Source organism: Musa acuminata, chromosome BXJ2-7 (genome assembly GCF_036884655.1).
Source record: "Musa acuminata AAA Group cultivar baxijiao chromosome BXJ2-7, Cavendish_Baxijiao_AAA, whole genome shotgun sequence".
In the NCBI taxonomy this organism is placed as follows: domain Eukaryota; kingdom Viridiplantae; phylum Streptophyta; class Magnoliopsida; order Zingiberales; family Musaceae; genus Musa; species Musa acuminata.
In genome coordinates, this window is record NC_088344.1 from 6302490 (window position 1) to 6317070 (window position 14581).

At 41.6% G+C, this 14581-nt stretch overlaps 3 protein-coding genes across 3 annotated transcripts; all 3 read left to right on the forward strand.

Annotated features, from left to right (window-relative positions):
- The first annotated feature begins 1172 nt into the window (after nt 1–1172).
- Nucleotides 1173–4436, forward strand: LOC135616868 (thylakoidal processing peptidase 1, chloroplastic-like). Its single transcript, XM_065116568.1, has 7 exons — nt 1173–2276; nt 2655–2723; nt 2832–2900; nt 3013–3099; nt 3460–3527; nt 3667–3828; nt 4073–4436. The coding sequence occupies exons 1-6, from the start codon at nt 1506–1508 to the stop codon at nt 3785–3787; spliced, it is 1185 nt and encodes a 394-aa protein (XP_064972640.1). The 5' UTR covers nt 1173–1505; the 3' UTR covers nt 3788–3828; nt 4073–4436.
- A 1566-nt stretch (nt 4437–6002) lies between these two features.
- LOC135616869 (protein DMR6-LIKE OXYGENASE 2-like) lies at nt 6003–7441 on the forward strand. Its single transcript, XM_065116569.1, has 3 exons — nt 6003–6552; nt 6634–6961; nt 7027–7441. The coding sequence occupies exons 1-3, from the start codon at nt 6065–6067 to the stop codon at nt 7285–7287; spliced, it is 1077 nt and encodes a 358-aa protein (XP_064972641.1). The 5' UTR covers nt 6003–6064; the 3' UTR covers nt 7288–7441.
- Nucleotides 7442–12864: 5423 nt separating this feature from the next.
- LOC103990313 (protein LATERAL BRANCHING OXIDOREDUCTASE 1) lies at nt 12865–14244 on the forward strand. The gene is made up of 3 exons (XM_009409398.3): nt 12865–13369; nt 13451–13778; nt 13844–14244. The coding sequence occupies exons 1-3, from the start codon at nt 12900–12902 to the stop codon at nt 14102–14104; spliced, it is 1059 nt and encodes a 352-aa protein (XP_009407673.2). The 5' UTR covers nt 12865–12899; the 3' UTR covers nt 14105–14244.
- The last annotated feature ends 337 nt before the right edge of the window (nt 14245–14581 follow it).

The window sequence follows — 14581 nt, forward strand, 5'->3', positions numbered from 1 at the left end:
ATTGCAGTTGTCACTGGATATTTCACTTGTCTTCCGAAATGCTTGCACATTTTTGTTTGGTCTGACATCATATTGTGGATTGTATTTTAGTGTTCTACAATATCTGTTGTCGAGAAGAACTTCCAAAGTCGCATTAAACAGCACGAGTAAGAAGTCATATTCGATTTCGTTCAACCTTTTATTTATTTAATTTATTTTCTTGTGGTATATAGTTGTTGGGTTCAGATTCAAAGGCAATGTAGTCTGGAGAGGACATTATATCCTTGACCTGAGAGGGTGAGACTAATCTGAGTGCGTCAGACCCGATCTGTGCCCCGGTCTCCGACCAAGCTGTGGTCAAACCAAGACTGCCAAGTGTCAACATATCTAGCCTCTTTCATCATTTTGATAAGAGGTTGTTGGATGACATTGCAAGGCTGCTAAGCGGGACGGAATCCCATCCACGTTCGAGAATCTATTTCATGTCACCGATGTTTCTTTTGTAGAAAAATATGCACACACATGATTGGTCCGAAAGGTTTTGCCACATGATTCATTCACCAAAATATTGGACAGCTTTCTTAGTGGCCAAAAGTCAAACCTGGAGACACTTGTTTTTGGTTTGCTTTCCCGTATGTGCTTCTGTGACGCATGGGCTTACCTCACGCCCCAGAAGTGTACATGTCACCCACCTCGATGTCTTGTTTCTTTATAGTTAAAACTCCCAATCTTCCACGGTGGCTAATTTGCTTCTCAATTAAGTACCAGTCTTCCCCCAATTCTAGTTAATTAGATTGCTTGCACCCTTGTGAATCTAATTGGAGTACATGAAATTGCCCCCCTTTAATTTGATGTCCATATCCCAAATACTCGGGCATGTAAACTGTAATTAGCTGATAAAAATCTTAACTATTAGCAATGTTATGCACGATATAATTTCTATTGGAAATTAAGATTAAATTATCTTGTTCCACGGTTCCATCACGGTTCCAGAAAAGAGGAAACGTCGAGGAACCAACCTACTTGGCCATACCGGTCAACCAAATTATCTTGTACTTCCAGAAAAGGCCCTCGTGACTGTTCTATTATTACCCGAATACTAGACATGCAGCATATGTAATTTCGTAAATATTGCCAACGTTCGGCCCTTTTCAGAATTCTACTATCCTTATACAAACCCCTCGAGCAAGGAACTTTGCGGCCTCTTTCGGACTCCGCTTCCGCTGTGCTCGTTTCAGTCGGTCGCCTCTTGGGCTCCTCCCACAGAGGAGCTCCCCAAGCCAACACTCTTTGACCCTAGTCCCCAATCCTTCTCCTTCCCCGTAATCCCAGCTTTCCAATCTCCGGCGATCTCGGAACCCAGAACCGTCGATTAAGCTTCTCCGATTCCCCTTTCTCGATCCCGGTTCGGCTTCCTCCGTCGCCAGAATGGGATCCGCTTTCTGATCTCCCGCATCTTTCCCTCCTCGCGCTCCTCCTCCGTCCCCCTGTATCCCATCCTCCGCCGGTTTTCCGAGATTGCAACTATGGCGATCCGCGTCACCGTCTCCTTCTCCGGTTACCTCGCCCAGAACCTCGCCACCGCCGCCGGGATCCGCTGCGGGGGGAGCTGCCGGCTCTTCCACGACGTTGGCCGCCCCCTCGCCCTCTTCACCGGTCAACGACCCGACCATGACCACTCGCCGGCCTTCCCCCTCCGATCCGTCGCTCGCCAGGACTGGCCCAAGGCTCCCCTTTCCGATCCCTCAGTGGCGAAGGACCAGGGATCTGCTCTGGTTGCCGCCCTGCTATCTGCCATCGCGTCCGGCTCCGGTTCGAAGGCTGGCGGGTTTGGCGCCTTCGGCGTTTCGTCCATGACGAAAATGAGCTTGAAGCCGTCGTCTTTAATCCCGTTCTTCCAGACGTCCAAGTGGTTTCCGTGCAGCGAGTTCCTGCCAGGTTCGGGAGAGGCCGGCCCGGTGGATAAGGGAGGAACGAGTTCTTCAAATCCTTCTGGGGATGAGGGAGGAAGGGCTCCTTCTGGGGATGCGATCAGAGACGCAAAGGAATGTTCTTTTTCTGGCCCCAAGGTGACTCTGGCTAAAGGTTTGGACAGTAAATATGATATGATGTTCTCCCACGAGAAGAACAGCTGGGTCTCGCGGTTACTGAGCTCTTGCTCAGACGACGCCAAGATGCTCCTTGCTGCGTTGACTGTTCCGCTGCTGTATGGATCGTTCTTGGCAGAGCCGAGATCGATCCCTTCCAAATCAATGTTTCCAACATTTGATGTCGGTGATCGAATTCTAGCTGAGAGGGTAAGAACTGATTCTCTCTTTTGTAAGTAAAATTTCAGTTAATAGTTGCTTTGGATTTGAGCTTTTCAGAATCTCATGGTAAAAGAACTATTCAGTCTGTGGGCATTTAGTTTTAGTGTGATCTGTGACGTTTTGATTATCATATAAATTGATTGTACCCTTATCGGGACAGATGATTGTGTTTCATATGGATGAAATTTTTAAGTTGTATTCGCAATAGTATCAGGGAGAAATTATAAGAAAACTAATTTGATAATTCTCTCTTTCTAACTTCAATTCTTAGGATTATACAAGTTAGTATTTGGTATCATATGAATTGTGGCTTTTGTAATTAAGTTTATTTTGATAATATTCGTTTTGTGCTTGTTACAATTGCAGGTTTCTTATTTGTTTAGAGAGCCTGAAGTCACAGACATTGTGATCTTTAGAGTTCCTTCAATCCTTCATGTATGGTTGGTTTTGCACTCTAGTTATATGTCAGATATTTACCAGAACCAAGTATGGTGGTTCTGATGATTTGTGACAGTAAAACTAATGAGAATTTCCTTTATGCAGGAATTTGGGTTTGGTTCCAGTGATGTCTTCATCAAAAGAGTTGTGGCAAAGGCCGGCGACTATGTTGAAGTAAGCTTATATTCTAGTTGTATTAGTTCCATTTTTCTTGCTTTTGTATGATACATTTGTTCTCTATACCCAAATGATTTGCTGATGACTTAGTACTTGTCGTTCATGTCAGGTCCATGATGGTAAACTATTGGTGAATGGTGTCATCCAGGATGATGAGTTCATTCTTGAGCCACTTGAGTACGAAATGAAGCCAGTGGTAGGACATATGTTCTGATTTTCTTGATTTTTCGTAAATTGAAATAAATTTCTATCATCCTGGGGAACCATGGTTTTGGTATAAATTATAGTGCTTTCTTATTACTCCATGATTCAGGAGAACTTAAATGTATGGTAGGATATGTTCTTTAAGTGACGTTAATACTTAATGTCTTACATGATATGTATAAGTTCCTGTAAACCTAATAAATTCTTTATTGCTTAACAAATATATCACAGTTTTCTGATATCTGACATTTTGTTCTCGACATACATTTTTGCTAAAAATATCTGTTTTAACATCGATTCCTTAAGAAACTGCTTCTGAATTCTATACGAACTGTTGGCTGCTCTTATGCAGTTTGTGCCTGAAGGTTGTGTCTTTGTGTTGGGAGATAATCGTAATAACAGCTTCGACTCTCATGACTGGTGAGTCCTAAACATAACTGGAAACATCAAATTCTGGATGCTGATATAAAAGCTTTGGTTCACTGTTTTCTAAGCCAATGGTACATTAAAATTAGTTATGAACTACTTTAGCCTGACAACTATTATTTTGTTGTTTCAGGGGGCCTCTCCCAGTAAAGAACATACTTGGAAGGTCGGTGTTCCGTTACTGGCCTCCATCAAAAATCTCAGACACCATCTATGAACCAAATATGATGCAGAATGTGATGGGAGTTTCTTGATGCTTCTTCTTCTGCAAGGAGGACTTCATGGGATGGATAAGGTGGCTTTTCCAAGAGTTCTTGCCCTTATTTTTGTTATCTTCTTTTCCTTTTTTTTTTTTGGTTGTCCACTCGTGGACAATTCCTACCACTGTTCAACTTTGGTTGAATTTGTTGTGCCTGTTCCTTTAATAGGATACTTTGTCAATCATTCAGAACTGTTTTATGGCATATTATCATGTGTTTTTTACTTTAGCCACCAAAGTAGCGGAGCAGTCTTTAATATTGATCGTTTTTGCTTTGCAGGATCCATCTAATGGTTGCTTGAAACTTAATTCATCTACATTCTAGATCAGGAACCATTTATTTGTCTTTGTGCATTCTGTCAACTTTTAGGAGTTTGGTTTAGGTGGGGAATCAAAATGCAAGGAACCTGCCATACAGCTGCTTTGGACCGATGAAGTCCAAATGTTCATTGTACCATTTGATGCTGCCATGGGAATGTAAAAAAGCCAGATGAAGATTCCGGCCAACCTACTAAATTGAGGTTGGGGCTTTCTGCAATACCAAATTCATTTGTTATTATCTGTTGATCTCCTTCCAGGCATGAAATAACTTGTACCGAGGCATGCTTAAGCAACATGCAATGATCATAACAGTCATATTTGCATCTTTGATGTCAGCAAATGATTGATCGATCATGAGTGCTCCAATGTCCCAATTACCTGCAATATGAACTTTGGGAAACATGCTCACGGAAAGTGTACTCAATAGGTGGGGTTAAAAAATATCCTTGTGAACTCTCTACGTGTATTGGGGGTCGTCAAGGTTTGTATGCGATGCTGCGATCACTTTGAGCTTGTCATCGACACATTCAAAGTCCACACTGTGAAATGATCTGTGTGTCATGGGAATTCAAGTTTATTCTGTGAAATTGTCTATATCACACTGGGAGAAAGTACCCTTACCCAGTCAAACCATCGATACTGGAATCATTCTTGTGGGTTAGCGTTGACAGATTATTTACCTCAGTTGTGCTAATTTCTTTCAACCTTAACCTTATTGTGTGCCTTATTTACGTCTTGCATAAGTATCATTTTGTCATCATCTTGTTAGTACAAATACAGGTCTACATGTAGAGCTTAAACAAACAGTCCATTGTAGCTAAAGAAACAGCAGCAAAGGGATGGTGCATTGACAATTCTACCTACTCTGCGGACGGTGCCTGCTAGTCTACATTCTTATCATCATCCTATTATGAGAATCTAGCTTAGTGGTTCCTTCAGATCATCCTATTATGAGAATCTAGCTTAGCGGTTCCTTCAGCCACGGCATGTTTTTCTCTCAGTCATACCTGCCTCAATATTGGAGGTCCAAAGCAGCTGAATCGATGGCTAATTATAAATTATATTATATAGTTAATTATTTTTAGTATTTTAATTTTTATATTGAGATATTTATATTTATGAAAGTAAAATATTTAATCTTATTTCTCCTCATATCGTCGACTCTGACGAAGAAAATATCGGACGTGTTATCACGCAGAAAATGGCGTTAAAACAAGATTAAAAAAAATAATTTCATAATATTATTTTTATTAATATTAATTTTTTTTTTATTTTTGTAAAAGGAGGAGGAAACTAAGGAAGAGGAGGTGAAAGAAATGAAGAGTGATTTAGGGTTAAAATAAATCAATGAAGAGTAATAAGTCTAATTGAATTGAATCTATTTATTTAAAAAATATATTTTAAATTATTTCAAATTATAAATTAATTAATCGAATCTGAATAATCAATTTTAATTCAGTTTGGTTTGGTAAATCTGAAGTGATTCTGATTCGAACTATCTTACTTTAACATAATCGAATCAAAAAAATTGTGATTTTTTTCGACGCTTAATGGTTCGATTCGAACCAATTTGAAAACCCTTATTTGTCAAACGCACTGAATCATCCAACCTCGCTTGGGCTTCAACCCAACCCAACCCAAATTTATCACCCACCGCCTTCGTCATCATCATCTCACTACCGTAACCCAATGCCGTCATTGCGTACTCGTACTACAGACCTGCTTCGTGATTGAACCGTGTGTATATGCGCCCGCTGGATTCCTTCAGCGACAACGCAGGTTGGTCGGATGAGGCAGGTTACGTGTCGCTAATCTCAGGATTCTACGACAAGCGTTACTGTGCGACCAAGGACAACGAAGAACAGTGACAGCATTCCGTCCAGATGCATCGAAGAATCCAATCTAAATAACGTGGAAGAGGCAAAAGAAGCAGAGAGGAGGAAGGGCGGAGATGGTTCTGGAATTCGATCCCGCGTTCGTCCAAGCCCCCGAGCACCGCCCCAAGCCCGCCGTCGCCGAGGTCGGCAGCATCCCCCTCGTCGACCTCTCCCCTCTCCACCTCCTCGAACAACACGGGGGACCACTGGTGGCGGGGTTGGAGGTGCTGGTGGCGCAGGTGGAGGCGGCTTGCCGTGACTGGGGCTTCTTCCAGGTGATCAACCATGGGGTGCCGCTTGCAGTGGTGGAACGTGCGTGGGCCGCGTCGAGGGGGTTCTTCGCGCTGCCGCCGGAGGAGAGGCGGCGTGTGCGGCGGGACGAGGTGAACCCGCTGGGTTACTACGAGGCGGAGAACACCAAGAATGTCCGGGACTGGAAGGAGGTGTTCGATTTCGTGGTCCACGAGCCGGCCGTAATCCCTTCCCCTGGCGACGCCGGTGGAGGCGTCGATAGGCTGATCGAGCTGCGCAACCAGTGGCCGCAGTTACCCCATGGATTCAGGTAAAGTTAGCTTCTGGATCTGCAGAACGAATTAGAGGGGTTGCAAATTTCAAGCTCTGCTTCTTCATCTGTGATGGATAGGGAAGCACTTGTTGAGTACGCTCATGCCACGGAGGAGTTGGCTTTCACACTGCTGGAGCTGATATCACTAACCTTGAGCTTGCCGCCAAAGCGACTGCACGGCTTCTTCAAGGACCAGACCAGCTTCATCAGGCTCAATCACTACCCGCCCTGCCCCTCCCCTCACCTCGCCCTCGGAGTCGGCCGCCACAAGGACTCCGGAGCCCTCACCATCCTCGCTCAGGACGACGTCGGTGGCCTCGACGTAAGGAGGCGGTCCGACGGCGAGTGGGTTCGCGTCAAGCCCATCCCCAACTCCTTCATCATCAACGTCGGTGACATCGTTCAGGTGATCACCCTTCTCCTCACCTCTGCATGCGTCGAGTCCATCCGAACACTTCTCGGCGATCGCAGGTGTGGAGCAATGACAAGTACGAGAGTGCAGAGCACAGGGTGTCGGTGAACTCCGAGAGGGAGAGGTTCTCCATACCCTTCTTCTTCAACCCGGCGCACTACGTGATGGTGAAGCCATTGGCAGAGCTGGTAGACGAGAAGAACCCGGCCAACTACGAGGAGTTCAACTGGGGGGAGTTCTTCAAGACACGGAAGAACAGCAACTTCAAGAAGCTGGACGTGGAGAACATCCAGATCTATCATTTCAAGAAGGCCAAGTGATGTGGGAGTCTGCAAACGGATTATAAGTATGCGAGGCAGTAGGATTAATGATGAAATAAAATCCAGTTGAAATGTGGTGTATTGAATGATAAAACTGCAAAATTGGTGTTGCTATTAATATAACGCAAGTGATATTAGAGAGGACTTGTTTGCATGATCATAGAGTCTTGACTAAGTGCGCCAATTTTATTGCGATGTTTCTATTTCAATTTACTATATAGTGCTTGTAATAGATAAGACTGGATATCCTTTCATGATGCTATCGAGATCTATCATCGATTGGACGAGGGTTCTATGCTGGGGCAAATTAGGTATTTTGATGGCCGAGGTAGTACACTTTGCACAATCAAGAGCTTGCATATGGTTAGATCACTACTTGGTAAAATATTGGAAGCCGATCAAATCACGAGTGATTATTTTAGAATTCTTAATTTTTTAAGAAGGGATCAAGTTCCTCGTGGGATTACAAATATGATTTAGATTAGTGGTGCATAGAGAATTAGAATTTGTTAATATAAATACTCAAAAATTAGTATTTCGATTTTACATAATATAATTAATAAAATTTATTTATTGATTTTTCTTTTACTTAGTTATCGCTATGTTCGTGTCACTTTTGTCTTCCATTGATGTTTTATTAAAAAATAAAATAGATAGTTTACTCTTGATAGAATTGATCATCGTTCGTAAGAATTTGATAACTATTATCTTTTACTAATCTTCTTATATGTAGAGCTTCTCTACTTGATAAATAAGAGAACCTGGATTCTCGGTTTTGCCCATACTTTGAGTTAAGAAGATAAAAGTTAATAGACTTCATTCGTCTCCTTGAGAGTTGTCCTCTATGCATCAAATTAGTTACTAGTCTTCGTATGCTCTTTGCTTACAATTCTGAAGCACTCAAAGTATTTGTATTCCTTGTGTTAAGTTAGCTACTATAATTTGCCTATTTATTACCATCAAACTTCTCGAATGTAAAAAGTTTTACCTAAAAAGAGTAAAATTTTACCCCCACTTAGAGTAAGTTTATAATAGTTTTGGTTGTCTCTAAGACTATACCATCTTCTTTATCATTTTTATCGCATACACCTATGCCTAAAAAATATATAATACACCTATGGAAAAGAGTCGCTCGAAAGTAAGAATGGGTGAAACCGAGTGAAGGTGTCATCGACTCAAAATCATCAATAATATTGGTACGTGGTGTTGAAAAGGTGTCAACGAAAGTGAGGGACATGAAAGTGAGGGACATGTTAAGATGATGGGCAAAACCTTTTCTGAGTAGAAAATGTGTCAACAAACTTTTCATCAAAATAGTCAAAAGTGAAAAGACAATCGATATCAACAAGCACTCATACATTGACCTAAAGTCTCATGCTTTCAACAATCTTAATGAGAAGCTCATTAATATTGATCTTATAAAGTTACCCAACGTCTATCCATTGGTCTTGTTTCGGTACTTGAAGAGTTTATCTCTATATTCTCAACTTCTTCGGCATTTTTGATGATCATGCGCTTTCTCTCCATAAAAGCAATGGATCAATAATTCCATGAAAGTCTCGTCTCTATGGTACCATAGTGTTGTCATGCCCATGACTCTACAATCTATCATCTCACATTTGTGTCCCTTTATTCATAATCAATATATTCGCCTCAACGGCAATATGACACTTCTTCGAGTCTTATCTTTATTCTAATTGATGCTTCATTTTTTGGTAGTTAAGACCCTCTAGACTCGTCGTTGCTTCCTTCCCTCTTTCGACCACTTACTTTAACACATGTGTTCCTCCGAGTAGTTTCCCTTGGCTTAAGAAAAGATAGACTATAACTCTCATGCATGATGTTCGACATCATTTTGTAGGTCTCATATTGATTTTGTTCTCATTTGTGTCCTTGGTAGTAACGCCCGATCTTGTCCTCTAATTTATTGGGCTTCCGAAGTGAATATAAGCTATAGTGTAATCCAACTCTCTAGTCATTCAGATCATACCTTTTATGATCAAGTCTCTCATGGGATTTATTGGTACTTACATACGGAATCCCCCTTGGTAATACATAGCCCCCATATGTTGATGACAAAGGCTTTCATTCAATACAAAATTTGATACACACACGGAAGACCTACATCTATGATATAATGATATTTATTCTTTGAATCCATAACCCTTCTTACCATCATATTGTTCACCGAAGTGGAGGTCTCAATAGCGCCTGATCATACTTCTCTATGATTAAATCCCTCAGAAAATTCTATCGTGTGTCAAATTGCTTTGAACTATTCTACTATGATCTATTGCACCATGTCGCCTCTTAGTGACATCTCCATTATATTATGATCTTTGTAAGATGAATTTGGACTATAATCTCTCTATGTGTGGCCTCTATCAATATATCGTAGGGCATCTATGACTTTCGAGTGTGTTCGTTTCTTTAGTAATTAACTTTTGTCCACCCATTATTGGGTCACGCATTGACAAAACATAACTCTAAGACAAGACAGTCTATTATTTAGTAGCTCTCGAAGTTCATTGACTTTATTAAAACTGGTGCGTTATTGTCTTGATCTTAGGCCTTTGTCCCTAACATAATCTTCGTTATGCATAGCTTCATTTATGGTAACTCGAATGGTAGCATTATGATATATTCTTCAAGAGTACCATCTTTTGTTTTCTCTTGTCTCATACTAAGGCCTTTTGACCTGAACTTCACCTCCACAAGATGAGTCACTTTAATCCTATCGTTAATTGCTTCACAAAGATAAGGTGAATGTGCCTCAAAGCTCTTTTTGACTTTGGCATAATGCAAGATGAGTTCACTCCATTAGAACGAGGGATCCATGGAAAGATATAACCTTACTCTTGCCTTTGTAAGAGTTCATGTCCTTGACCTCTATCACGGAAAACTTCATGTCTCTATTCTATGTTCTATCTTCTATATCGACTCCTTCATACAATTTGGGTACTTCACCAAGTTCTACCCAAGTTGCTTCGTTCATCGATTTGCATTGAATTGATAGTGGCCCTTATGCCTATATTCCATGGGTCAACCATCCCTTGTATTCGATCTTCATATCAACTCTAAGTGTACATTTATTTGATGTTGCTTAGGGTCACTCTTCTAATTGATCTCATAATGCATTTACCAACACATTATTTCGTGCAAGATCATGTAATGACTTCTCATCATTCGCTTGGTCCAATGAGCTTTATGGAGCTATCATTTTGAGGTATTCCATCAATATGTGTGATCAGTTACACATGATTCTCCTTTTAGAGAATCAAAACTTATCTCTCTTTGATATCTGTCTCGTTAGAGTAATTTTTCTTTTCGTATCATTCCCTTTAGAAGTTTTAGAGACCATCATCCTCATGTACTATTCTGTCTTGCTATACAAATTGTGCACTATTTTTTCACCATGAATGCACTTACTAGATTGTGACTCTTCGCCAATACAACTCTTGCTGCACCTTTCAAGACCTAGCAATATGCAAAACTTACTATGTACTTCAGCCTCATATGGATATATCATTCCTATGTCGAAGAGAAAGTTTTCATCCTCTATAGTGTTAAGTTTCAATTATCTTGAGATGGTCACAAACAATCCATCGTCTGAATATAAGCCCTTGTATAAGTACCGAATTCTTCGAGTTAGTAATTCTCCTCACCTCTATGAGTTTTGCATAACTTTTTCAATCATTGAATAATCCATCTCTCCTTGCATTGTCTCATCTTTTGTCAAGCACCTTGTTTGCCTTAAAGCATCATCAAGTTTCGTTGCCAATATCGAGTGGTAGCTCAAACTCAACCATCCCAACTTTTATGCATTATGTGTTCTTCCTAGTTTGTTTGTTCTTTTTGTGGCTCTCGTACAAAGGGTTGAGCATTCATCTAAATGTCAATCTTTGATGCTCGCTCCTTAGAATGACTCTTTTCCTTATATCTCTACCTTTGTTTTTCTCAAATGATTACGTGTGTTAGCTACCCTCAATGCAACCTAATTAGGTATCCCACATTTGCATGTCAAATATTTTTAAGTGTACTTATTTTACTCTAATATCATTTGTCATAACTTAGTTTTGTCTAAGTCATATGACACTTTTGTATGTTTGTCCGTAAAGGATTAACCTTCCTGAAACATCTTATGATCACTTAAGGGTCTACAAAAGAGAAAACGGGTTAAAGATATTTTAGTAAACACTTGATAGAAAATATAAATTATAAACATAAATTTTGTAAGCTTTGAATGATTACGGGATAAAGGATCCAAAGTGATTCGTCACGATTAAAAGTTGTCATAAATGATTACATGACACTACTATAGAACAAGACAACGAATCCGCCCTAGACATTTCCTCAAAGTTTTGTCCAACCATATGTTACTCAGGTAACTCCTGGGCCCTGTGCTGACTAACATCCCACACCACTTTATGAAATTAGAAAACTCTTAAAATGACTATGTGAATGTCCTATTTTTAAATAATTTTATCTCTAGGTAATGATTGTATATAACTTATATTTATAATATTAAAACAGACATAAAAATTAATTCAAATGAGATTATCAAATCTACTATAAACCTTTTATACGAAGAAAATTAAAAAATATTATAAAATATAAACATTGCATCAAACAATTTATATACATGTTTATTCATGACAATATGCATCGATCAATTTGCATAAATAAATTCTCCACGGCACTTATAACCAAGACAAGATAGAATTGACTCCATCTCACAGCCCAAAAACATGCGTCATCTGATCCGGAATATAAGTATATATTTTCTTGGATCTGAAATCCATGCTTATTAGCTCATTACTGCTCTTGAAGTCTTCGTGATGACTCATACAAGCTCTAGAAAACTAGACCAAGCAAGCATACTTTGTTGAGATATCTTTCTCTAATTTGTGCCTATCACTTGCTGTTGTTGTCTAAAGCCACCATGAGATAACAGTGCTGGTGTGAATCTAAAAGAGCCAAGTCTCATACAAGACCATGACTCAGAGAGAGAGAGAGAGAGAGAGCAAGTGAGATCGTAAAACGTGTCTATTGGATCTCTGCCAGTGCAGACATCAACACCACTCTACTGTAGGGAAACAAGGAACGAAAAGGAATCCTCCAATGGCAATTCTCTGCCTTACTTGAGTCCTATGCCTACTTCAGGAACAGAGCTGGAGATATTTATAGCAATTTGGTTAGATAAATCCAAATCAACTCCGATTCAAATTATCATATTTTAATTGAATCCAATCGTATAAAGATTCAATTTATTTCGATGTTTAATGATTCGATTTGAAAATCTTACTTGTCAAACCCAACCCAACCCAACCCAACCCAAACTAATCGTACTACCATAACCCAAACCCATCATTCCGTACCCGCGCCACAGACCTGCTTTGTGATTGGAGTTGCTGGTAAGTCGGAGGGACTCCTTATCCTTATATGGGACCCGATGGTTTCCTTAAGCAACAAGCCAGGTAGGTTGGCTGACGTAGCTGAAGTGTCGCTCAACACCCTACGACGAAGTGACAGCCTTCCGTTCAGATGCACCAATAAATCCAATCTAAATAAAGTGGAAGGGACAAAAGAAGCAGAGAGGAGGTAGTGCAGGGATGGTTCTGGAATTCGATCCCGCCTTCATCCAAGCCCCCGAGCACCGCCCCAAGCCCGCCGTCACCGAGGCCGGCGGCATCCCCCTCATCGACCTCTCCCCTCTCCACCTCCTCGAACAACACGGGGGACCACTGGTGGCGGGGTTGGAGGTGCTGGTGGCGCAGGTGGAGGCGGCTTGCCGTGACTGGGGCTTCTTCCAGGTGATCAACCATGGGGTGCCGCTGGCGGTGGTGGAACGAGCGTGGGCCGCGTCGAGGGGGTTCTTCGCGCTGCCGCCGGAGGAGAGGCGGCGTGTGCGGCGGAACGAGGTGAACCCGCTGGGGTACTACGAGGCGGAGAACACCAAGAACGTCCGGGACTGGAAGGAGGTGTTCGACTACGTGGTCCACGAGCCGGCCGACGCTGGTGGAGGCGTCGATAGGCTGATCGAGCTCCGCAACCAGTGGCCACAGTTCCCCCATGGATTCAGGTAAAGTTAGCTTCTGGATCTGCAGAAGGAATTACAGGGGTTGGAAATTTCAAGCTCTGCTTCTTCATCTGTGATGGATAGGGAAGCACTTATTGAGTATGCTCAGGCCACGGAGGAGTTGGCTTTCAAACTGCTGGAGCTGATATCACTGACCTTGAGCTTGCCGCCAAAGCGACTGCATGGCTTCTTCAAGGACCAGACCAGCTTAATCAGGCTCAATCACTACCCGCCCTGCCCCTCCCCTCACCTCGCCCTCGGCGTTGGCCGCCACAAGGACCCCGAAGCCCTCACCATTCTCGCTCAGGACGACGTCGGCGGCCTCGACGTCAGGAGGCGGTCCGACGGCGAGTGGATTCGCGTCAAGCCCATCCCCAACTCCTTCATCATCAACGTCGGTGACATCGTTCAGGTGATCACTCTTCTCCTCAACTCTGCATGCGTCGAGTCCATCTGAACACTTCTCGGCAATCGCAGGTGTGGAGCAATGACAAGTACGAGAGTACAGAGCACAGGGTGTCGGTGAACTCCGAGAGGGAGAGGTTCTCCATACCCTTCTTCTTCAACCCGGCGCACGACGTGATGGTGAAGCCCTTGGCAGAGCTGGTAGACGAGAAGAACCCGGCCAACTACGAGGAGTACAACTGGGGGGAGTTCTTGAAGACAAGGGCGGCGGGGAACTTCAAGAAGCTGGATGTGGAGAACATCCAGATATCTCATTTCAAGAAGGCCAAGTGACGTGGGAATCTGCAAATGAATTATAAGTATGCGAAGCAGTAAGATACCGATGAAATAAAATCTAGTTGAAATGTGATGTATCGAATGATAAACTGCAAAATTGGAGCTGCTATTAATATAATGCAAGTGATATTAGATAAGACTTGTTTGCATGATCATTCACTCTTGACTAAGTGCCTAAATTTTAGGGATAATTACATATTGTCCTTGTTGCTCGAAGTAAGTTGTTTTAGCAGTAGTAAATTGTTTTAGCATTTCGATTTTTATATTTTAAAAATTATATTGATATTTTTATAGCCACGAAAGTAAAATAATTATATTTCATTTACCATAATAATATTATTTTTATTGATAAAAATATAATAAAAAGATAAAAAATAAAATAAAATTTAACGTTCGACAAACGAGATCGGTGATGGCGGACCCATCTCACTTTGCATTTGTGTCGACGTCGGTGTAAATGCTAAGCGATCGTCA